Genomic DNA, 25,405 nt, shown 5'->3' on the forward strand with positions numbered 1-25,405 from the left:
ATGAGGTATGAGACTATACAACAGGTCCAAAATATTCATTATATAATGGGCAAGATATGGAATTGAGTATTAAGCACACAAAGCAGAGTGTGCTGTTTGCACTTGATTGGGAGATATGGAGCTCTTTGAGAGAAAGGACTTTCCAGGCTGTATTTACCTCTTTTGGATGTAAAACAGAACTTGGCAAACAGACCTTTATGGGATAAATGCTTGATCGTTCAGAATCAGTTATGGTGTTGATAATAGGATGACTGTGCATTAAGTGAGCATTACTCTTTTTAAATGCAAAGCTGTGAAATAGCGTACAATGGCACAGTTCTTGGCTGAACTAACTTAAAGAGAACTGTGATTTCATTGCCAAGAGATTAAAAGAGGCTTATGCTTCCAAGAGTGAAGTTTCTCAGATTTGTCAGTTTTTAAACAGTTATGGATGCAGCTGATGTCTAAGTAAACTGCTGCAGCACAGAAGGATAATTTAGGTTGCGCACTGGGTTAAGTTACTCTATTCTTGAAGCTCCTTTACATTTCTGTTCTACTCCATCTTCCACTGCAGTTTTGATCTGATTTTTTTAAAGCTTTTATATCAAATTCTTCTTCCTTTGGTACTCAACTGTTACATATCTGCTGTCTTGCCAGTATACTCTGGTGCTACTTCAGGCTAGAAAAGTGTTTTCTTATAATGAGTGTTCATTTTTTTGAAACTTTGTGAGCTGAACTCTTAATATTTCTAACCTGCATACACTTGGAGATGAATCAGCTTGTTTTTAAAATCCAAGGATGCCATTTGGATTCTCTATTTTGATATCCTTGATTCAGCAAGCAACACAATTATGATATTTCTTGCCCATCTCCATGAAGTCTAGCTAAACAGCAATTTTGAAGTTTCCAATCATTGTACCTACAAACAAGAAGCAGTGTTGCGATAAAATAAAAATAAAAAAAAAAAAGGTATCATATAACAATTCTGTTTCTCGAGAAAAAACAAAAGCAATTATATTAACTGGCACTCCAAACCAGGGTTTCACAACTAATGTAGTATGTTGCTGGCAGAACCCTCCAACACTGCTTGCAGCCATAGGAAGTTTAAAAATATAAATGAAGTTCAGGTGTCTGCCACTGCTCATTTCTGCCTGGGTTACAGCAATGTATGGATATTGCCCGCAGCATGTTACTTGTTCAGTATTGTTGCCTGTGGGCCAACAGAGGTTCCAAATATTCCTGTGCAATGTGTCCATACATGTCCTTTCAGTCTGACTGGCAGTGAAGAGCATGAAGGTATGCAAATTTTGTTATCAAGTTACCTTATTTGCCATTAAATATTTCAGGTTTTATAAACTTGGAATTGTACAATACATTTTACTGCAAATCAGGTGAGTTAATTGGACTGATTTTTTTTTAAGGGTTCCTTTCAGACCCTTTTAATTTTAATCTAAGGCAGAAGATTTCGGAACCTGCACTTCCTTTTCCCCCTCCCCCCAACATATTCAGTCTCTTTGAAGTTTATTTATATCAAATACAGACCTAAATAATTTAGAGTGAATTCCAAGCTGCCTAATTTAAGTACCTGCCCAATTTCTGTGAGTCAGTGCCTGATTCCTGACACCGCACACACAGTCGGTGTTTGGAGTCCAGCTGGACACCTGCCGCGGGGCAGGGGCCAGCCTCCCTGACGTTCCTCTAGAGGGCAATCCAGCCCATTCCATCCGGCCCATTTGAGCCCAAGCCAGCCCGCAGGAACCCACAGTAAATATGAGGCACTCAGATTAAGAAATTGCTCTGTACTCCCAGAAAACAGCTGCTGGGCTCTGGGCTGCCTTGCAAGAGGGGGCACCCACCCCACCTGCTACACACACAGCAACACGGTGGCCAGCAGGCAGAAAGAAGTCTGGTTACCAGTGGGGGCTTGTCCTTCTGGGCAGGGGGCTTGTTTTCCCATTAGGGTCTTAAATTGTATATAAGGTTTCAAGGAACTTGCTCTGTACACCGCTGTTTCTCATGTGCTTTCCTTCCGGACTCTGTGACTCTTGTGTTTGGCTGCAAGGTGGCCTAGTTTCAAGATGTGGTGGAGAAAAGTGATAGACGATGTACTGGTACCATAGCAATACTTTTTACAGAATGAAACTGCCAAAATTAGTTGCTGCTGAAAGTGCTTTCGACATCTCATGCCACATCTCTGCCTACTGAGTGCTGTAGGCTATTGCAAGAATTTACAAGAAAGAAGCCTTGCTGCAGGATTTTAGTTGGATTCTTGCTTATCCCAAACGTTTGCAGCACAGGAAGCAAAAAGGCTTCTAAATTTAGAATTATACTTCTGCTCCTTGTCGTCGTACCAACTCTCAGCATACTGAGCTGCTCTGACTCCCCACTCAGAGCCTGCCACAGGGTCAAGCACTGCCAGACACCCTGGTTCCTCACCCCTGCCCAGGGGAATCTCTAGCTGATCAGATCCTTTGAACTAACTCAGACAGGGCATCCTCCCGGGGAGGGCCTGGCACCTTAGAGTGCATAAAAGTCTAAGGAGCTGCCCATAGTCCACCCTTACAGAACTCCATACAACTGCAAACAGGGCTTTCAGCTTGCCAAGGGTTCTGAGCACATCTGTGTTGGTGGCATGGCTGAAATTTAGTTGCAATTTGGTCAAGTCACCAATGGCCCATTATACTGGAGAGCAGGGGTGATTTTTTTACTAAGGAGTTCTCTTGCTAGAGCACCACAACTCCCCTCCCTGGTGACCTGAAATTTTTCAGAGATTGCCGTAGTGTCACAGAGTGGCTTTTGAGCCACAGGCACGAAGTGGGGGGAAAATGAACATTTGAATAAATGACGTGTGTAGCACAAGTTCAGATGGTGAAAAAAAATGGGACTTGTCTGGCTGAGAAGCCAATCTAAGCTTGCTACCTGCATTGCCTGGAGACAACTTGACTCGCTCCCTTTCCATTAAATACTGTTATTGCAACAATATGCTCGTGCTTCTTTATGCTTAGCTGAGGCCCTTCAGGTCTCCTCCTGGGCTTGGGTCCCTAGTAGCTACAGTGCCTCAGGCCAGCACTATAGAGCAGAAATGAGGTGGAGTTCAAACTGGCAAGTGTTTTCTCAAGGGCTCTGAAATTGAGTTTGGGATTCCACGGGCTTGCTCTTGCCTTATGGTTGCCTTTCCTTAATCCCACTAAGTAAAGCATTCAAGTAAAATCCAGCTGAGATTTAGCACTACTTAGCAGCTGGGACAGGTGTTAAAACACCGTACCCTTTAAGAAAACCTTCAGTTAGCTTTACAATAAAGGGAGGGGGCAACCCTTTAAGAAAACCTTCAGTTAGCTTTACAATAAAGGGAGGGGGCAAACCATACCGTAAACTCAAGTCTTCATAGTGCTAACAGACTCAGAAAAGTTAGCTGGATGTGCTCTTATCTCCAAAGAGAGAAGGAACCGCTAACTGCAGACCATTTGTCTTGTTAATAAAATGTATCCTTCATTCAGTGGTTCTTATGAGTTAAAATGCTGGTAGTTCCTGCTTTTAAGGGCTCCTTTTAACAGCTGTCTATCAATGACAATAATAAAAAGCGCAGTCAAACTATTATCTGTTAGGATTATTCATGGAATATGACACTGTAAACACACCAAAAGTCCCAGATGCTAAATTTAGAAGAGTGACATAAGTGGAGGAACAAAATTTTAGAGAACTGCTTCTAAAGAAAGCGACAAAAGTCTGAAATGGTTTATATTTTTATATAAATTTTTTTATATTGAGTCACTCTTTGTATTGTTCAATTCTAAGGAAACAGCAAGTGTCTAGGAAAGTGCTGAGTTATGGGGCAGAAGATTTACCTGAGATTTTTTTCCAGTTATTTCTCAGTTGACTTACATGGTTTTGTATTTGCTTTTAATTTTAAAAAAGCATCGGAGATAACAAACAGAAGATTTATTTATCTGGTACATTCACAGCAGTGCTCAGAGGTCATGTGTTCTACCTTCACATTTACTTGCCGCTTGCCTGGTGTGTACTTACCTTGTAACTTCTGTCGGATACATCCTTCATGCTGGATGCAATCCATCACCCTTCATAGAAGCTTATTTTATATTAAACACCTTTTATACACATCTTTAGACTTAACTTCTGTCACTCTAGTGGAAAAAAAAAGTAAAGCAATTACAATATAATCAGAGCACTTGGCTGTGTACTTTCGTTAACAGCAAAATTAATCTATTTGTTAGGAACAGCAGCACTGGCCGAGTTCATTTTGCAAGTAAAATATTTCATGCCAAGCTGCCAAGTTCCGGAGGTATGTTACATATAGCCAAAAAATGTAATCGCCATAACCGGCCATAGGTTACAAAACCAGATTTCGCTCTCCCACATTTTTTTTATTTTTCTAATCTGTGGGAAATGGTTTGGTTTTCTACAAGCTGTTAAGTAGAAAGGGAACGTATAATTTGGCAGGCTAATGTAATGTCTTTTGCGCTCCTGTCAATTTCAGGGAAGATAAAATCTACAAGGATACTTAATTAAAAAAGAATGCGATGTCTGTTTTATAAATCACTGCTGCCATCTGCCCCCCAAACGCGGAGCATGGAAACGGTCTCGTGTTAAACTGGCGTGGGAAAAAGCTTGGATGTGAATTAAACCAACTTACTTTTTTTTTTTTTTTTTTAAGTACAGGCTTAAGCCTAAAGCGGCACCAGACACCGGCCCTTCCTACTTGGCGATAAGTAGAGAAACCCTCGTTAAGGTCACACAAAGGCAGGCGGGCAGAGCTCCCACGGGTGCCGCCAGCTCCGGGCAGCGCTGGCAGCTCCAGGGGCCGCAGCCTCCCGGTCCGGGCAGGGGCTGCGTGCGGGTGTCACGGCCGGTGTGTGAGTGGGACCCTCGGCGCGTCCCCCCAGCTCCGCCCGCGGGGCTGCCCCGGGGTGACCGGCGGACAGCCGGCATGGGGACGGATGTACGGGATTCCCACCGGTGCGCCCGCAGCCGGGGGCTTAGGAAGCGCCGTGCGGTCCCTCCGCCGGCCCGACCGGAGCCTGGCGCTGCCTGTGGATGACGCGGATCCCCCCGCTCCTGCCCCGGCCCGGCGGCGGCGGGACGCGCGTGGGTGTGTGGGTGGCCGGGGACGCGCGGGCGATGCGAGTCCGCGTGCCCGCGCGCGGCCACGTGCTCGCCGCCACCTCCCGTCACCTGCCGAGGGCACGCGGCCTCGCGTCTCCCCCGCGCGCGCACGTGCGCGGCCCACCGCCGGACTCTGCGCGCGCCGCGTCCACGCGACACCGCGCGGTGCCGCCCGGCCGCGCGAGCCGGGTGGAAAGCGGGGGAAGCGCGCGCTTTCCACGCGGCGGCGGGGAGCGCGCCCCGTCCCTGCCGGTCCCCGCGTCCGGTCCCGGTTCCGTCACGCGGGGCCGTGTCTCCGAGCGGTGGCGGCCCCACGTGCGGGCGAGGGGGCGCGGGAAGGGCGTGTCGCGGAGCGGCCGCGCGGCCCCCCCCCTCCCCAGCGGCGGGGGCTCTGCCTGCGCGGCGCCGAGTGGGCGGCGGGGCGCGCGCGGCGCGGGGGCGGGGGCGCGCGAGGACTCCAGTGGGAACCGCGCGCGTTCCCAGTGGCAGCGCCGGGGAGGGCGGGGGGTGGGGAGCAAGGGGAGGGGGGAGGAGCGGGCCGCTCTCCCCCCTCCCTCCCCTCCCACCCCTGCCCCTGCCCCGGGGCGGCGGGTGGCGCTGGCCGCGGCGGGTCGGGGCTCGGTGTCCTTGTGCGGAAATGACACACGGTCCCGTCACGTCACGCGAGAGCGCAGCGCGCGGACCCTCGCACACAAAGAGCGGGGGGGAAGCGCGGGCACCAGCGGCGGCCGCTCCAGCCGCCCCCGCCGCCCCGGGGCTCCCGTGGCCCCGCGCAGAGCCAAGGTAGGTCCCGCTGCCGCTGCTGGCTGGGACGGGCGCCGCTCCACGCACCCCACGGCGAGCGGGGAGCGCCGCCCCGGCGGGTGGGGGAGGACCGGGGAGAGGGGGGCCGAGCGGGGGGGGGGGCGCGGGAGGCGCGGGGCCGGCCCCTCCCCCGGCCGCCCGCGGGCCGGGGCCGCGCTGCCGGGGCGGACGGGCGGGGGGCTCTTTGTTCGCAGCTGCGATCAGCGGCGGCGGCGCGAGTCGCGCGCGCCCGGCCCGGGTGCCTCCATCTGCGGGGCTGGGGAGGGGGAGGACGGGGAGCGGGGAGCAGAGCGGAACGGTCACGGCGCCGTCACCTCCAGCCTCACCTTATCCCATTCCCCCCGCCCCCCCTCCGCTCGCCGGCCACATAGATCCGCCCGGGCAGGGTTCGGACCGGAAGCACCAACCGCCGCCGTCGCCGCCTCGGGCTCGTGGGTCTGACCGCGGAAGCGGCCGCGGCCGCGCCGCGTGCGGGGCGCGCGGGGCGTCCCCCGCCGCAGCGCCCGCCCCCGGGCGGGGCCTCGCGCCGCCACCGACGCCGCGCGCGCCGCTCCCACGTGGCGGCCGCTCCACTGCCCCTCGGCGCGCGAGGGGGGAGCCTCGGCCGCGCGGGCACCGCCGGGCACCGGCACCCGCTCCACGGACCCGGCACGGACCCGCCGGGCGCCGCGCGAGCGCTCCGCGGGAGCCGGGGCTGGCGTCACGGGCCCGCCGGTCGCGTGGCGTCCGGCGGGCGGTTCTGCTGGAGTTCGTGTAGGCTCTGGGTGGGTCACGCGCTGAGGGGCCGGGGAAGGGCAGTGCGGGGGAACTGCTGCCCCTGCCCCGAGCACCTCCCGCTGCCCATCTCCCGCTGCCCCTGCTCAGGTCCCCCCTCGCTGCCTGCACCCAGATCACCTCCCGCTGCCCCTGCCCTCATCGTTGCCCACTAACCCCTGCCCACATCACCGCCCGCTGCCTTTACCCAGGTCATTGCCCGCTGTCCCATCCCAGATCACCCCCTGCCTCTACCCTACTTTTCCCTGCGGTGTGTCCACACAACCTTTTGTAAATAGAAGGGAACAAACTCTGAACCAGCAGAATGCGAGCCGGCGGCAGGCCAGCAGCCATGTGACGGCTTCCACATAGCGTTGACGCAGTCCCAGAGCTTTTTGGATTGAAGTGCAAGTAGGGTTTGTCGCTGCCACCTATAAACGCAGTGTATGCCTGACCCTTGGGGCAGAGACATTTAAACAGGAAAGAAAAACCTTTTCCCTGCTCCTGGCCAATACCTGGCAATGAGATAATGAATTTACTTGAATGATTACATCTAATAAAACAAATAATTAGCAGTGTATGTTAATACATTTTCATCTTCTCTCCTACTAAATCAAACTCAGCAGTGGACCAACTAAAATTTTTATCTTTGCTAAGTATTTTCATAGCTTAGGTAAGTCCAGTGGATAAAAAGAAAGGAAAGTTGAATGCAGTTTGGAGGAAATTTTAAACTGTCTGCACAGTATTTTAGAATAAAAGCAAAGGATGAAACAGGAGAGAGGAAAGTATTGAAGACAACAAAATCTAAAAGACCCAAATTAAGAACATGCCCTCTAAGTCCTGTTGGCATAATGTCCTTGTTGCAGGCTGGCTTCCGTGGAGGCTTGAGGCTTCCTGTCCTATTCCCCAGGGCAGCCAAAGGAGGTTTTCAAACGATGTAAAATATAGGGATTGTTATTGTCCATAAGAGTAGTGCTTCCAACAACATCTGCTGGTTCTTTAAAAATATTTTTCTTAGTTTTAGAACTTGTTATACATGTATTTGTAGTCAGAACATGTTTGTAATGTTGGAATGCTGTTTTCTAAGGTATTTAATATTTCAAGTGTCAGTATTAGATATCAAGAAAAAATTTTACTCAAAAACTGCACTCTTGGGTCACTCAGTAGCAGCACCCTACTACCTCAAAATGGATAGAATAGAAAGTATCTGCTTTTGGTGTTATTTATATTGTCTAGTTGCATTTTGCTCATTGTTCAGTTAACCAAGGCAACATGCATATTTCACAGTTTCTTTAAAATGCATAGTCAATTTGAAATCAGTTATCTGTTATGTTGGGATTTATTTTATAAAGGTGGTTTCAGGTGTCAGACTTCTTCGGTCTTCTGCCTCTTCAAAATTTGTTAGGCTTTGTCAAAATTGTGTAACATTTAAAGTCAAATCATTGGCCAGTATCTGAACAAAAGGCAAATATTGCCTCTAAAAAATACATTTTCTGGCTCAGCCTTGGAATGGTATTTATGTGTAATTCAGTTGAATTGGAGTTGCATTGTTTTTTACAAATTGGAGGAACCAAGTGTACCCTGAGGATAATTGCAATATTGAAATTATTGAACCCAATGCTACAGCTAGGAAGTAAAAGATGCAGATTACTTGCCTCCCAAAGGAGAACCCAGAACTCACGGTTCTCTAGGTTTACTTCTCAGCCCAGCAGGAGAGCTTTCCAAGAGACAGCCTGGAAGGGAGCACACACGCTGAACAGGAGGCAGCTCCTGGGCAGCCTGAGCAAAGGGCAGGCACGTACCTCCAGTCCTTTTTGCCTCTGGGACTGCAGGGCTGTGTGGTGAGAATGGTTGCTTCCTCTCATTATTTCAAACTGTTCCGTAGGAATCGGTCTTCCAAAACATCACGAGGAACAGAATTTCACACTATTACCAGGAAGTTAGAGCAGCCCTTTGCTCACCTGCTGCGTGGAACAGGGCTACTTCCACCTACCACACCAGCTTTCAAGACTGCAGGCTTCCCTTGGGAAGCATTGGTTGCTTTGTGTGGTTTATCCAGTGAGTGTTCCTTATGAAATACAGGCAGAGACCCAGAGACAGGGAGCAGGACTTCAGGCATTTGCCTATCCACCGTGTGTCTAACTGCTAGATCATTTCCATTTGTGGAGAATGAATATGTGTACAATACTTTTGATTGGCTCTGGGTAAACCAGACTCTAGTTACGTAGTGTAATACCATTGCAATTTTGTGATAAACTCCTGTTACAGGATGGCTTGTATAAGAGAGATGCTACTTTTGGCTGTTCAACAGCAGTTCAATGTACACATCTTGTAAAATTTAGCCAGTGTTATCTCCTTGAAAGATCAGCTTTCTTTGGTGTTTCTGTCATTTATTTATTTCATAAGTTACCTGTGCTTTAAGGAATGTATCTTGTATCTTTTACTGCATGCTGGAAATGAGGAAATTGAGCAGTTTATTCCACATATGCTGTTAAACACATATTTGATGTTATTAACAAACGTGTAGGTATTAACATTTGTCTGAAATGTAAAGAACTTGCTCTTCAGAAGCAAGTAACATTCAAGTAGAATACTTTTCATTGAAGCCTCTGAGTTTTATATATGAAACAATATACCACTGTGATGCTTTACAAGGAATAAACATAATAGACAATGTCTAAACCCCTGCATTTTTAATAACATTCTTACAGTCGATAGTGTAGAATTAGGGACATTCCTTCCAACTTACATGCAGATGCTAAAATATTTAGTGGGATGGTGTGCATCCAAGAAGCAGCATCTACCCATTTACCATGTATGAGTGAACTGAACAGTGCAATGTTATGCAAGTATTTAATTTACAAATAGCAAGCTTCTATAAAACTGATAACAAGCATTATTGTTATTGTAGTATAGTATATTAGTTAAGGTAATGATTAATTTGCATTTGTGATTATTAACAAGTGTTATGAAATTGGAATTGCTTTTCACATACAGCAGGTGTACATTTTTATACTTTTCTTCATGGCTTTCACACTGTTTTTTTCAGTTGTGAGAACTTAGTACATTAGATATGGGAGCTCAAAGTTACTTCTGTAGTTGCAAAGAGCAGAGCAGCAGTATTTTTTTCTGGTGGAATTTTTTTGTTTGTTTTTTAAGTCAGGACTTGAAAGTGATCAGTCAGGCTTTCTTTAAAAATGATTGCAGAGGTGGAGAACTGCCTTCATCTTACATTATCAGCAAGATCTTTTGTCTTTGCATTGTGCTTTTACAATGGTCATAATCATAAGACAGGTTGGGAAGGCATCCTCCGAGGCCAACACATTGGTAATTGTTAGGTGGTAAACAGGAGGAGGAGAATGCACATTATGGGATGATTTAACTTAGGCTTGTGATTCAGTTTGGGTTTATGGATGAAGAACTAGGTACACTTCTATGCTATATTTAAGTACCAATATGCATTATACTAAATTATATGAGACTGAAATACAGTTACAGTATGAGTTGGAGTTTGGTCCCTTATCATAAAGTCTTTTGTACCCAAGTGCTTTAAATCCTTAAGGCTTCAATGCATATTTCAGGTAGGCGCATTTTTGATAGATGGATTGCATTTTTACTCTACTTGCAAAAGCAGCATCAGGATGGTAGTTACCAGTAAATGCACAAACATTCCAAAATCTCATTTTTAATGTGTTCTTCCATGCTTTGGAACTTGCAGCATTGCACTATGCTTTGAGATTCTCTGTTAACCATGGTAATGATAATGGTAATACCATTTCATTGTTGAATGTTGTTAACCAAAATGATACAACGATGCAGTTAAGTGTCAAAACCTGGTAAGTTTTTTGCCTAGAGGCATGTATCTGAGCAAGAGTAATGGAAGTAGAGAGTGTTAAGTCCCTTCACTGAGCTATCTTGTTCATTGTCTAATCTGATGAGAAAGGGGAGCAGGATCTGTGGAGAGAAGGATTTTTGGGAAGGGAGTTTGGTGAATAGTGACAGCCAAGCTGTGCTGGGACTCTACTTTCTTTCCCTTACCTCCTTGGATCTGGCTGTTGATATAATTGCTGTTGTTGGTGTTTGGTGTGTTTTGGAATCCTCCTTCTAGAGAATTCACCAGAAAATAGGACGTACTGCAGCAGCTGTCCATATCATAGGAAGAAAAAGCTGCCAAGGCTAGTTGCTCTGGCAGTCACAGTTGCAGGCCTGGGCTCCCAACTTCAGCACAGAGTATTCACTCTTTCCTAGAACTAGCTAACTGCTGTCCTCTAGATAGCATTGACTCATTATTAGGCTGAGGGTGATAAGTATGTTTATCTTCTGTTTTAAAAAAAGATTGAAATATGTTTTGTATACTTAACATGACAAGGAACAACTGCCAGGTGTTTGCTTTACTGTATGGATTTCTTACTCAATTGTTTTTTGCAGTACTTTGTCCCAAGATCTTTTAGGTCTTTTTTTACTCCAGCTTTGCTTATTCTGGGCCACAGTGCTACCTCAAAACAGGTTTTACACTGCTACCTCTTTTAAAGAGACAATAATTATTATTCATAAGTACTGATGCATAGCAGAAAGTATTTTAAAGAATCTGAAATGTTTTATCTTTAGTGAACTTTAAACAATCAACAAAATTATTGTTAACCTTACATAGACAGGCATACATGCATCGACATGCTCAGGCACAGACTCAGACTTTCCCTCTTCTCATAAACCCTAATTTCCTATGGAAGCAATTGTTCTGTTGATATCTCTGTGTCCCTTCACTACTCACTGGTGACCCAAATTTGAAGCAAGATGGTGGTATGATAAGTAAGGTTTCGTTGGCCGTGAGATTGGTTCAGTTGGTTAGTACCTGGTGCTAATAACACCAAGGTTGTGGATTCAATCCCTATATGGGCCATCACTTGAGAGTTGGACTCAATGATCCTTGTGGGGCCCTTCCAACTCAGAATATGCTGTTATTCTGTGATTAAATGGTCGAGTCAAGCCAGTGGCTTGCTGGTATATGGAGAGATTTTAATTCTTCCTTTCCATCCCAAACCTTGTGCATACTCCTGAGCTGGACCTGATTGCTTGCCTTACCCTGTGCCTCTCTGAATTACAAGGAAAGTAACTCAAAAAAAAAAGTGAGGTTTTTTGGGTTTTTTTTGCAGTTTATCAAGAAGGTTAAGGTTAAGGTGGGCACCCATGGTTGATTGAGGGAGCAGGTGGGGCTGTGAGGTAGGAGATCCAAGAGGCAATTGAATCCTGTCTCTTGACAGAGGCTGTTATATGTGCTTCATTTTCTTATAATACCTGAGTTCTTACAAATCTCACAAAGAAGACAGGAAACTAGATAAGGAGACAGGTATTATTAGGGCTCCTAAAAGGGAAAAAGTTGGAGCTTGTGCTTTTTTTGGCACCAAAGAGTTCAGGTATGAAACCCCATCTTTCTAGGCCTCATTGGTTCTGATACTGATTTTGACTGTTTGCTTTAATTGTATTCTGGCAGTTTTCAAATTAAAAAAAAAAAAGTAATAACACTGTGTTTCACATTTGTGAAACAATGTTTTGATTTAATGTTATTTGACCTGAGTTCAGGATAGCTTCGATCTTCCTGATGTTGCCTCCTTCAGAAAGTTAACTGTTAACCAGGGTGTATGCTTTAGTTTTAACTTTTTTCCAGTTCTACAGAGTAGCTTTTCAGATCTTCATTTCTCTTCTTCCAGTTTGATTGTATTCTCTGAGAGGAATTCTCCTTAAGCATTCTTCCTATTTGAATAGCAATAATAGCAGGAATCAGAAAGAAAATATAATTCCAAATATACCCTCCTAAATATTTTATGTTATTCTACCCACTACCACCTCTGTAGCCCTTCTTGCTCTGTGTTTAACATTTTTTAGTGTTTTGCTCTGACACATCAGCCTAGGATTATCTGGAAAACCATTTAGATTTCCATTATAGAATATTCTTTAGTGGTATCAGCAGATTTGCTTACTGTCACCTCAGGCCCTCACCAAAAGACCATGTGTCACACTCCTTGAGTACTGGCACATGTTGGTCTTGTACCACAGCCCTCAGAGCTAAGCCTAGTGCAGGATGAAAAAGTGCAAGAAGGGTCTAGATGCTGAATATCAATGTGTCTAGGATATCAGGGCAAAATATGAGCAGTTAGTACTTTGTGCTTTTCTTAAGGTCCAGCATGGCTTTCTTATGATGCTGTACGAAGTACACTGTTGTAGGATTTTTCATAAAGAGCTGTAGTGGCTGTGTTTAAATTCATAAATATCATTCAGTTAGTAAGACTTGGTATTAACCCATACCAGTGCTTATCGGTGGTTTAGAAGTTGGTGTGGGCCACTTAAGTTTCATGCTGTTATGTCTCTACAGGGTTTGCAAAAGTTTAAGTGATGTGATTATTGTGCTGTTAAGCTGGCATAATTTGTATACAGATCAATTAATAAATGCAAATTGTGAAATAGGGAATTATGGTGGTAAAAGGAATAGGTGTCTGAGGGGTTTGTAGTAGCTCTGTGTCCAACTGAGAGAGACTTATTTTTATACATGATGATGAAGACAATTACTTGTTATCCCCTCGAGGATGCCCTTTACAAGGCTGTATATAGGGGCCCTGTGGAAGATCAGCACATCAAAGAGTATTTTGGCTTCTAGGGTGGCCCACTATGAGCTAATTTTGTAACTCTATACATCTTTTGTGTGGGTGCTACCCATTGTAGTGCAATCGTACAAAATCTAATCCAAAATAGGACCTCATACTTGCCATTACAGCCATCAATTGCTGACAAATTAAAATTCATATCTACACAGCATTCAAGTGTTTATGGAGGTTTTTAACAGTATCTTGAGATTTTAAAAAAAAATTGTTATTTAACATTATTCAGGAGAGCGTACAGACTTTTCTTCCTTCCATGACAGATTCTCTTTTTCTCCCCATCTCTCTTTTAAATTTCATTATAATTCCCAGTCCTGGGCTGTATGTACACTTTTGATTGACTGGTTTTATTCACTTGCACTTGTAAAGTAATAATATTGTGAGGCCAAGTAAACATAACACTCTGTAGATGAACATGAGCGGAGCGTGACCGTTCACCAGTCACCAGTTTACCAGTCGAGAGTGTCAGTTTGCATCTGCATGCCCTGTAAGGGTCAGTGAGATCTGATTAAGTTGTTTGCGTTGTAGATCTCTAGAGATTTAGAATATCTTTCAGGAATGTGTTCAGAGATTGATGTGTGTAGCTGAGTAACTTGCAAAATTAGTTTTCAAGTAAGCAGAAATACAGCTGTTTACTGTTTTTCAGAAATACAGGTATTTACAACAGAGTTGTAAATACAGAGTTTTTCACATGAGAAGTAACGCTAAAATCATGCTAACATAGTACATATTGTTTTTCCTCACAAGAAATATTTTTTAGAGGCTGATAGGAAAAAAGGACTCATTGTAGATTCATCTGCATTATTCTCCTTGAATTGATGCAATCCATATCAAAAGATCAAAGATTTTTAAATGAAAAGTTACTCCAGTATGTATATTACAGTTTATGATGAGTTTTCTTTTTATGATGACTTTGTCTCTCCCACAATGACAATATGAAAACATTTGACTGTAATAAGTAGTGACTTTGTACAGGGTGGAGAGTTTAATACAGTTAACTTCCATTTATATACTGCCAAGATACTAACCAAGAGAAGGTTAGAATGATTTACACTTTGTAGCAGAAAAATAAACAGAGTTTTAAATATTTTCCTAACTGCTGTCTGTTGTCTGCAATGTAGTTTGCATGTTGACAAGTCCATCGATGGCCATGAAATTTACTGAAAATAGCTAGTTGTTACAAAAATACAGACTGGAAAGACTGGACATTATCTGTGGGCTGTTAATGCCCAATGCCTCTAGATGAAAAGAACAGAGGTAGGTATTTTCTAATCCCAGAAGATGCTGATATTTATTTTCATATTTTTGTTTTGTTTTTTAGTGAGATAGAAGATGAATTCAGCTGAAATCGCTGATGATGATGAAGGTAAGATATTACACTTGGTGTCATTTTTGATTAGGCAAAAAAACTCTTGTTGAATTAAAGCCTTTATCATCTGATAAAGAATGAATTTGGATCAAGACAAATTACATTAATGGTTCTTAAAAAGCTATCTAAAATGCACCATTATCTTTGTTACTCATTATATTTGCTACTCTACATCCTTTATGCTTTAGATTCTTCTTTAGGGAAGAAACTGTCATTTACTGGAAAACTCAATGATTTGACTTTGGGGTGATCTCGACATACACTTATCATAGAAGTCATAAAAAATGATGATGCTCTTCAAAACACATTTTCATAAGAAGAAACAAACCCCAAAAGATTGCATTAAGGATGTCATGTTTTTCTGGAGAGGGTGCTTTATCTTTCTAAACCTTCTCTTTTTCCAGTAAAAATTCCTAAAAAAAATGTGAAAGTAGAAAAAGAAAACGAAGATGAAGCTCTAGACTGCTCAGTAGCATCCAGATCTGCTGAGAAACACTCACTGGATGGCGCAGTTACTTGCCTGCAGGATTCCAACAAACGGAAACAGACCTCAGTTGGTTGTGATGGTTCAGGAGGCCAGCCAGATGCCTTACCCAGTGTGAAGAAAAGACGCTTTACGCAAGAGGTGACTTCTCTATACATCACTGTGACTTTTCGGTTCATATTTCTTAGGCTAAATTCATTGCTGCTATAAGTACAATGCAAGTCTTTCAACTAGATTTGCATTGATAATGAATTTGATGCAAATGTGGCTAATCTTAAGTCAGTTTGTACACGTCTGGTGCAAACTGGCTTAAGATAACATGGGAGTAATCATATTTGTGAAATACAGTTACAGGGTAATTCATTCATGTGAAGTATGTTTTTGTTGTTCGCCAGAGAACGTAGGAGCAGGCAGTGATTTGGAGTAACTGGGCATGACTGATTACAGTCCTTCTCATGTCACACAGACCTTCAGCTGGATCCTCAGTGATAGAATCAGGGCTGTAATTCTTCCTTCTGTGACACGAATTTAATGTCAGTGAGACAAGTATAAATTTGCTTATTATTTGAAAGGTAAAAATGCAGGGATGCAGAAGACTTCAGCATATCGAGAGTGGAATGTATTACAACTTCTAGTGCAGCATCCCACTTGTGGTAATCCAAATGTTTTTCTAGCTGTGAAGGAGATACCCAATCTCTTGTGTTATCCTGATCTAGTGTTTCACCCCTTTAGCAATGGGAGATTTTAATTAATCTTTGCCGAAACTGAGTAAGTTTCTTTTTGTCCTTGTTCTTTTTAGTAGAGGGAGCAGTGATCATCTGTTCCCAGAAGAGTCAGCCCTTCCTTCCCAAGACTAAAATTCTCTTTTTTCAGCTCTTCTTCAGGAGTCACTTTATATTTTTGTTGCTTCTTTTGAGAGTCCTGAAAGAGTAGTGTCCAGTGTTAGATAGTCATATCTCTCCTGACACCCTCTAGAGCAGTATAATGACCTCCTGGTTTTCACACTCAGCACTTTATTAAAATAACCTAGATTCAAATTCATCCTCTTTTGAATAACTTCAGGCCCTGGGTTATATTTAGTTTGTGACCTACTCTAACGCACATATCCTTTTCTGCTGTTCTGCTACCTAGCCAGTTGTATTTGCGCATTTCATGTCTCCTTTCTAGCCATAGCTCTCTGTATTTCTTTTTCTTGACTGTCATCTCTCTGACTTCTCAGGGCTGTTTTTTTCCCTGAATGCCTGTGGTAGGTAGATTTTAATCTTATTACACGGTTTCTTTCTTTTCCTTTCTCTTTTTCTTTTTACAATTGTTTCCTTACATTCAAATTCTTAAAAAAGCTTTATAATGGTCTCTGAACTGTGCTTGCTTTGTATTTTACTGCTTCCTCTTTGCCATTAATAAATTTTTAAATTTAATTTTAAATGAATTATAACTTTGGACTTATAATATCAGCAATTGACCCAGCAATAACGATGAAAATTCATTCTTGGCTGACCCCAGTGAATCAGCATGTTTAGTTAAATAACCAACCAGAAATAGTCCTGAATCTTAACAGCATTTTTTAAGTTAATTGCTTTTTTAGTACCAATATTTCGTTTTAATTGATGACTTCATTAACTATTTCTATTTAAACAGCGGACAAAATCTTAATTATTTTCAAGAATGTTGTGCTCCTAGTATATTTTTACCACACATTGCATAGGCATCTATGTATAATATAAACAGAGCTGTACTTTTTATTGGGCTGCTGATCATATTACTGAATTACTTTCTATCTGAAGACATTTCATTTTTTTTTTAATTCTGAATGCCACTGTATAACCAGAAATTAATTTCCCCTGATTTTCTTTAAAAAAAAAAAGTTGGAAGATTGTAGGTTTAAAAAATTTATGGGCAAGACTTTTTGAAGTTCTCATGTGTTTGATAAAATTTTTCTATGTTTCTTGCTCATATATTTTTTATTCTTTACTTATATGCTAGAATATTATGTGCTGTATTCTTACAGATATTTAGACTTGGTTTATTAGGCATATTAAAGGTCATAAATTAGCTGGACTTGAGCACTGAACAGAACAATAACTAAGCAACTTTTAAAACTTGGATTAGGACTCTGAGAAAGAGTGCAAGAGACTATTTCACAATTTCTTGTAATGGTTGATGTTTTCCAAAATACTGCATTTTGCAAATGTTCAAAGAATATTTAGAACATAAAAACTTACTGTGTAATTGTAGTATAAAAAGCAGCACTATCTTGTGCTCATTGAGTCTCATGGAGCAATATCTTTGCTTCTTTTTTGATGGTACATGAGAGCTGATCATCTTAAATGGGAGTAGTATTATCTGAAACACAGGGATGTTTACAGATCAATGTTACAAAAAACTAACTAAAAATATTAAATACTAGTTTAATTGGAGAATTTACAAACAGCTATGTATTTATGGTGTGGAAACTATAGACAAGATAATTAAAAGCAAAAGGAAGGAAAATAAGAATGCATCTGAAGTAAACAATCCTTAAATACAGGCCAAAACGTTTTGTTATCTGTTAGCCAAACACTATGTGTTTCTGAAATGTAGATAACCAAATCTGTCCCAGAACTCGATCCGAGCACTGTGAGCTGCATCAGTGAAAGGGCAGAAGTTCTGCTGCCATTGCAGCAGAGATCTGCTGTAGTTCTTTGCATGAGCTCCAGAGCATCATGTCCAAAACTGAGAATGCAAACTTTCACTGTCAAAGCGCAGTAAGATACTTCAGATAATAAACTCATGTTTTTTAATACACATTCTAATATTGCTTTGCCCTGACGTTGCATATGAGGTGTGCATTAATAGAAGTTACCCCCACAATGCCAAGTTTTATTATATAATTAATTAGAGAAAATAAACAGCAGGAGGTTAGATGAGAACTGACAGACATCTGATGGCCCATGGCAAGCTGTTTATTAGAAAAGGAATTGAATGAGTCATACGCTGTATGTGAAGGAATATTTGGGAAATTCTCTGTTAACAGGAGTGTTAGAGGAAGAACTAGCTACTTAGGTAGCAGGTCTCATTGTTTGTGTAAGAAATATTTTGGTTTGTACTTTTGATCTAAAACAGTAAAATAATTTGTAATTCAGTTTGGGTGTCTGACTGGGAAGCAGTACTGTGTTTACTGTCAGTGGACATTATCGTGGCCTGCTCTCAGGTGATGTCTGTATGATGGAGCTCTGTTACCATCCAGAAATACCACTGTTTTTCTGCTGACAAGTATAGGTGGTGTGTGATAACTTCAGTCCCAGCATAGGAGCCTACAGTTAGGTGGGAGCAATGTGGATCTCAGTTTGCTCACAATTTCGTCTGTGTTATGGTATTTTACAAGTCACAAAGAGCTGATTTAATTAGGCTGTATCATACCACTCTGGGGTAAAAGCCACCCTTTAACAATTGGTGGTGTTACAGGCCTCTGGTTCCTCGCTGTCCTCATAGCAAATGTGCTTTACTACAAGTGGGACAGTCTTCTAAATGTATCGCCTTTGCATTACGCTTTCATTTGATCATCTCTTCATCCACACAGCTTTGGATGTGAAAATACAAGGTTTCATATGTAGGGTTGTATGATGTGAGTGAGAGCAGAACTTGGAAACATAACTTCAATTTAACTGAGTGCTGGTTTCTAAACTTGGAGTAGAAACCAACTTATTCTTTCTGAGCCTCTTTTAACTATATATTGCATTAGAAATTAAAAAGTAATTAGATTCAATTTATCACTGCAGTAAGTAGATGCCAAGTGAGAGTACACATAGGGACCACATTGATTTCATGAGTTACAGTCTTTTTTTTTCAGAAAGAAACCTTCTTTCAAGTTCCTCACTGTAGGACATACTGGGGTCTTCACTAGAATTTCAAGTTTCTTGTGGCTCAGCTCAGACCTCAAGTCTGTGTTTCATCTGTTTTAATACTTGAACGCAAATTCTGTAGTTTTTTAGCTAATTAATGTTCTGTAGAACAAGCCAAGAAAAATGTTTCAGTACAGTCATCTCTAAAATATGGGAGTGTTTTCTCATGTTTGAATTATGTATGTTGGATTTTGATTCTGTTGTATCTGCTTAACTTCCTAAGAATTATTTGCAATATCTATACGTTTGGAAAAAAAACCCCAAAACCAGACACCCAAGCCCTGCGTATTTGCTGTGAGATGATGAAAATGTTTGGCATTTCAAGCAATGAGGAAGAATTACAAATTATTGAGAACATTAATTCTTTAAGAGCTCATTACTGTTTTTATGTAAATAATTTAGAAAATTATAAACCCATAAGTCTAAAATTCCCTGCATTTCAGAAATAAGGAAATATTAGGCTTCCGTTTTAAAAAGATAATACCAAGGTACTTTTCACTGTAAGTTTTTATTATTTAAATAGAATACCTTTCAAAAATTAAGTCATTTTTAGAATTTGTTTAGGAATTGTGCGCCATTATAAAGATTTTTAAAAAAAACTCTATATAAACCTTTCACATCAGAAAGAAGAGAATAAGCATCATTTTTGTGTTTTATAGCCTTTGTGACATTTTCAAAAGCTACCCCAAAGAGAGTGCTGGAACATTAAATGCAGTTGTTGGAGGCAGTGGCAAGGTCACAGGACTAGGAGTCAGAAAATCTAGATGCTATTCTTGGCTCTGTTGCTGACTTGTTGCCACCCAAATTCTCTACAGCCCAAGGTCCTCATATGCAAGGTGAAGCCTAATGATACTTAATTTGGGAGAGTATTTAGAGATCTGTGGGTTGAGAGTACTAAGAATTATTATTGCATTTCTATTCCATGGAGAAAGCCATGAGCCAAAAAGAAAACCTAAATAATACTTTACTGTATTTTTATTTTTCCTACTGAAGTTACTAATTTTGATTATTTAACACAAGTCCCCTGAAGAACGTTTGACTTTGCATATTTATGTAACAGTGCCTGCTTAAGGGGCACATATCTATAGCTAATATTTTTAAGGCAGTTTTATTAATACAATGTTTATTCATTTGAAGGGCTCCCTTTCAAACATGAGGAACAGAGATACTGGCTCACCCACTCAGGTAAATGCAGAGCAGCCAAACAAGAACAAGAATTCTAATGTAACATGGCTCTCTGAAGAAGAATCTTTCAGTGACATAATCACTCCATCTTATAAAAAACCTCTCTATGGCATCTCACACAAAATCACAGAGAAGAAGAACCCACCAGGAACTGAGCAGTTTGCTTCTTATGAGTTGTTTGAAAAAATCAACCCCAGCAGTCCCTCACAAATTCGGACTTTGAACGACCAACGCAAAAGAGACTCGGCCACAGCCATTGCTGTAGCAGCAGCCACAGCAGATTCAGACTCAAATATATATTCTTTGATACAGAAAATGTTTTACACACTTAACACCCTCAATACCAATATGACTCAGCTTCACAGTAAAGTTGACCTGTTGTCTCTGGAGGTTAGCAGAATTAAAAAGCAAGTCAGTCCAGCAGAGTCCGTTGCAGACTTCAAGCCTCCCCCAGAGTACCAGCTGACTTCTACAGAACTCAAACAAATCATGGATCAAAGCACATCAGGCGGAGACCTGGCTTGCCGGTTGCTAGTGCAGCTCTTCCCAGAGCTCTTCAGTGACGATGAGTTCGGCAGGAGCTGCAGTGCATGTGGCTTTCTGAACAAAAGGAAACTTGAATCTCTTCATCTGCAGCTTATCCGTAACTATGTGGAAGTTTGTTATCCTTCTGTGAAGAATACAGCTGTGTGGCAGTTGGAGTGTTTGCCTCAAGTCAACGATTTTTTCAATAGATTTTGGGCTCAAAGGGAAATGGAAAACAGTCAGCAGAATGTGCAATCATCCAGTTTTTATGAGACTGAGCAGGTCGAATCCTCTCATTTTATGGAGGATAAAGAGCAAGAGGAAGCCTTATCCTTGGACAGGAGTAATGTAATTGCCTCAGATTACATGCTGGATGCTCAGGATCTCAATGAATTTTTAGATGAAGCTTCTTCACCAGGGGAATTTTCTGTTTTTTTGTTACACAGACTGTTTCCAGAACTCTTCGACCATAGAAAATTAGCTGAAAGGTACAGCTGCTTTGGAGACTCTGGAAAACAACTGCTGGATCCTCATCGGCTTCAAATAATCCGTAGGTACACTGAAATTTACTTTCCAGATGTGCAAGAAGAAGAAGCCTGGTTGCAGCAGTGTGTTCAGCGCATAAATGATGAGCTTGAAAGTACATATATGGATGGAAGTGAATGTGATCAGATGAGAGATGACTGTTACGATTCTTCTAGTTTACCAGATGATGTATCAATCATAAAAGTGGAAGACAGTTTTGAATATGAAAAACCTGGCAGGCGGTCAAAAAAAATTTGGCTTGTACCCATAGATTTTGACAAACTTGACTTTCCCCCTCCTGATTTTGATGTCCCTGTCCCAGATTACCTGTTGAATAAAGAACAGATTAAAAGCATATATGAAAGCAGTCTTTCCATAGGCAACTTTGCCTCTCGATTGCTTGTTCTCTTATTTCCTGAACTATTTACTCATGAAAACTTACGGAAGCAATACAACTGTAGTGGATCTTTAGGCAAGAAACAGCTCGATCCCACTAGAATTAAATTAATTCGGCATTATGTGCAGATACTGTATCCCAGAGCAAAGAATGACAGAGTGTGGACATTGGAGTTTGTTGGGAAGCTTGACGAGAGGTGTCGACGAAGAGACACAGAGCAAAGGCGCTCATACCAACAGCAACGGAAAATCCACGTACCAGGGCCTGACAGAAGGGAATTTCTCACCTATGCAATAAACCCTGAGAGGTTTCGAGAAGAATTTGAAGGGCCGCCACTGCCACCGGAAAGAAGCAGCAAGGATTTCTGCAAGATACCACTTGATGAACTTGTTGTTCCTAATCCAGACTTCCCTGTGCCTTCTCTGTATTTACTGTCTGATAAGGAGGTAAGAGAGATAGTGCAGCAGAGCCTGTCGGTTGGCAACTTTGCTGCCAGGCTTCTCGTAAGGCTCTTTCCTGAACTCTTTACTCCAGAGAATCTGAGACTGCAATACAACCATTCAGGTGCTTGTAATAAAAAACAGCTTGATCCCATCAGACTGAGACTGATCCGTCATTATGTGGAGGCAGTTTATCCTGTGGAGAAAATGGAGGAAGTATGGCATTATGAATGTATACCGAGCATTGATGAAAGATGCCGGCGTCCTAACAGAAAAAAGTGTGATATACTGAAAAAAGCAAAGAAAGCAAAAAAAGTGACAGGCTCCTTAAATTGCTAAGACTTTGACCACTAAATTATTGTCAAGATTACACTTTGGTTTAGACTGAAGGTCCTGTCGGGAGCTGAGGGTGCTCAGGATCTGGGACACTCAGGCACTAAATTTGTTGCATTTCAGTGTGTGTGTTGCATCTCTGTTGGCACCGCAGCAGTGGGAAGTGGCTTACTACATGGGTAAAGACCATCAGTGACAGCTGTCAATGACTCACTGAGAGCATGATTTTCACTGGTGCAATTACATGTATTGAAACTATTACTCCACTCCCCATTTCTGCATCTTCTTTTTCTATCACTTTCTAATAATAAAGAATTTTTTTTTAATGGTTGTGCTCTTCAAGGGCAGTTTTTCATTATACCTTATAAACAATATTGTTAATTTGGATTTTGAAATGCCGACTAAACAATTTAAATTTGAAAGTGCCGTGTTTATTGGAAATCATTGGAATATTAGACTTTTCTTCTACAGTAGCTGCAGCTTCACATTTGTTTTGTTCTTCATGATGTTGAGGTACTGTAATAATACTGTGTCAGAGAATGGGTCAGAATGGTGTCATTTGCATTTTTGACTGTTACCCAGGTTTTGTTTCTAAAATCAAGAATTAACTGTTGAAGAATTGAGATGTGAGCACAGACACCATGTGAATTTTTTTTATATTGACACCACAAACTTGATCCTGCCCCTGTGAGTTCTTTTACTGTTTTGTCTGGCATAACACCTGGAGTGACTGAGGATTGCTCCTCTGAGTAAAGCGAGCAGAACAGACTCAAGTCTATGTCCATGCAATGTCTTCCCATCACCTGTTTGTAAAATAGTAACAGCAACAACAAAAAGACCTGTAACAGGAACTTAGAAAAATTATAGACCTTACTTTCTATCAAAATCATGATTCCAAAGGTTTCCAGTGTGCTCGTATTGAATTGCATATATAGAAATATGCACAAAGATTGGTTTTGTGATTAAATTCAGTGTTGCAGGGTCCCAACATATGAGCTGTGGTAATGTAACTCCTTTGCGTGAATGCAGCAGTGTCTGGATATTTTGGGTGTAGGGATACTGAACTCCCTCACTTTGCCAAATTGTTTTAGTGTAATTAGTAGCTATTTGGAGACATAACTGTGTATGTATAACTTAGGTTCGTATGGTCAAGTTTGCATCATTAATATGTTCAAGTGTAACAGAGACCACCCAGAACCCAATGTGAATTTGCTGTATGACTTGTCACTGGAGAATGCTGCTTTAAAACCAGTTTTCTCTTTCTTTCTTTTTCTTTTAATACTGATAGAAATGGTGAGAGAGAGTCAAACATGGATTTTTAAGACAGTAAAGACAGTGATTGCTTACAGACCATCACTGGAACACCTTGGAGTAATTATTGATGTTCTTTGTGGTCCTTTTCTGTTGTTTACTTAGATGGGTCATAGTAGCAAATTTTAAGTCAGTTCCAGTGTAATTTTCTATTTTAGCATTTGTAAGAAATTACAAAATATTTGATATTTTTACTTCAGATTTTTAGAATTTATTGTTCGTAGACTCATATTGATCCCTTTAAAAGGAATAAAAAATTTTTTTCCTGATGGCAAGAACTAGTAAAAGTATTATATTAAGCCAGGAGTAAATCATAGGTAGTAGCATTTGCTCGTTTTGCCCATATGGTAGTAACATTCTCAAAGAATGTATGAAGGAAGTCATGAATGTACTAAGTAACACACTGATACTGTTTATATCCATTTAAATGTTTCCTGTTGGTTTGAATAATAGCAGACCATACTCAAAATGGATATCAGAGCAAATATGGCTATAATAAATCGAAACCATTTTACCAAAGATAAAGAACTGATACCACAATGTCTGCATCTGTTCATTTTAATGCATAAATTTAGCAAATTGAATGTATCAGAAACCAAGACTTTCTCTTGTAATTGTATGCTACCTAGAACCTCTGTGAAATTTTTCTACATGCACTTTTATGGGAGATATAAAATAACAGAAGATATAACAGCTGTTTAATTTGCGGTTGCAAATGGCTGGCCAAAAGGTAAGAAATGAAATTATATTTTCTTATCTTAATGTCATACATGTTTCACTACTTGGTGACGTCAAAGCTCCCAGAAGAATTCAATATATATTAAACTTTTTTACAAGTTATAGATGTTACTAGCTAGCATGCAAGTTTGAGACATACTGGCTTTTACTATAGATGTTGATATTAAGTCAAAAAATCAGTCCATTCATATTATCTACAAAGTAGTGAAAAAACAATTTTCACTTCGTAAAATGACATTTTCGACAGTGAGTATAAAAATATTTTTGTTGCATTTTTCTCTTCTAATTGCTGTGTACATTCCTTTTGTCTCACTCTTCACAACCCTTTCATGATTCATTTGATTGTATATTTTATAACTGATACCAAGAAAATGCAGACATATAAAAAGTGACATAGTTCACTAACAAAAGCTCTCGCAGTGCATCTGAAGTACAGGCACTTCATCCAGTTGGTCAGTCTTGTAAATAAATTAAAGGTATATTTTTTTCATACAAGGGGAATGTTGTCTGGTGATTGTTTGAGTATAAGCAGGATTTTTTTCCTGTAAAATCTGTTACTAAGATCTGAGATAACCTTAGTTGGTCAGACAGATACATAAATGAAAACATCCCAGTTTGCTGGAGCCATTTTAAAAGATTTTGCTGTCTTTCAGACTTTTTCTGTTTAAAAGAATAAACTTTGAAAGTGAAGCTGTCATAGGGGAGTTGCTAGATATTGAAATGTTTGGCACATATGTAGCCATGCACTGATTTCTTATGGATGAGCATTACTTTCTACCTACCACATCAGTAAACTCTGTTAAGGTGAATATCAGCTTTCAGTAAGTATTGAGTATCCAATTTCTAAGCTTTCTAACAGAAACAGTATAGTGTATCATAATTATTTTTGCATCTTACGCATTTTCTA

The 25,405-nt window shown here is 41.4% G+C and overlaps 1 protein-coding gene across 3 annotated transcripts; it reads left to right on the forward strand.

Moving 5' to 3' along the window:
* The first annotated feature begins 5,743 nt into the window (after positions 1–5,743).
* BEND3 (BEN domain containing 3) lies at positions 5,744–24,988 on the forward strand. Of its 3 annotated transcripts, none has more exons than XM_051792368.1 (4): positions 5,744–5,883; positions 14,632–14,676; positions 15,084–15,304; positions 20,182–24,988. In XM_051792368.1, the coding sequence occupies exons 2-4, from the start codon at positions 14,643–14,645 to the stop codon at positions 22,453–22,455; spliced, it is 2,529 nt and encodes an 842-aa protein (XP_051648328.1). In that variant the 5' UTR covers positions 5,744–5,883; positions 14,632–14,642; the 3' UTR covers positions 22,456–24,988. The 3 variants fall into 3 exon arrangements, with proteins under 3 accessions (XP_051648328.1, XP_051648330.1, XP_051648331.1); XM_051792370.1 differs by lacking the exon at positions 5,744–5,883 and adding an exon at positions 6,562–6,668; XM_051792371.1 differs by lacking the exons at positions 5,744–5,883; positions 14,632–14,676; positions 15,084–15,304 and adding an exon at positions 15,382–16,409.
* Positions 24,989–25,405: the final 417 nt, after the last annotated feature.

The sequence above is a fragment of the Manacus candei genome, unplaced genomic scaffold (assembly GCF_025592945.1).
Source record: "Manacus candei isolate 608988 ecotype Guabito, Panama unplaced genomic scaffold, ASM2559294v1 h1tg000034l, whole genome shotgun sequence".
In the NCBI taxonomy this organism is placed as follows: Eukaryota; Metazoa; Chordata; class Aves; order Passeriformes; family Pipridae; genus Manacus; species Manacus candei.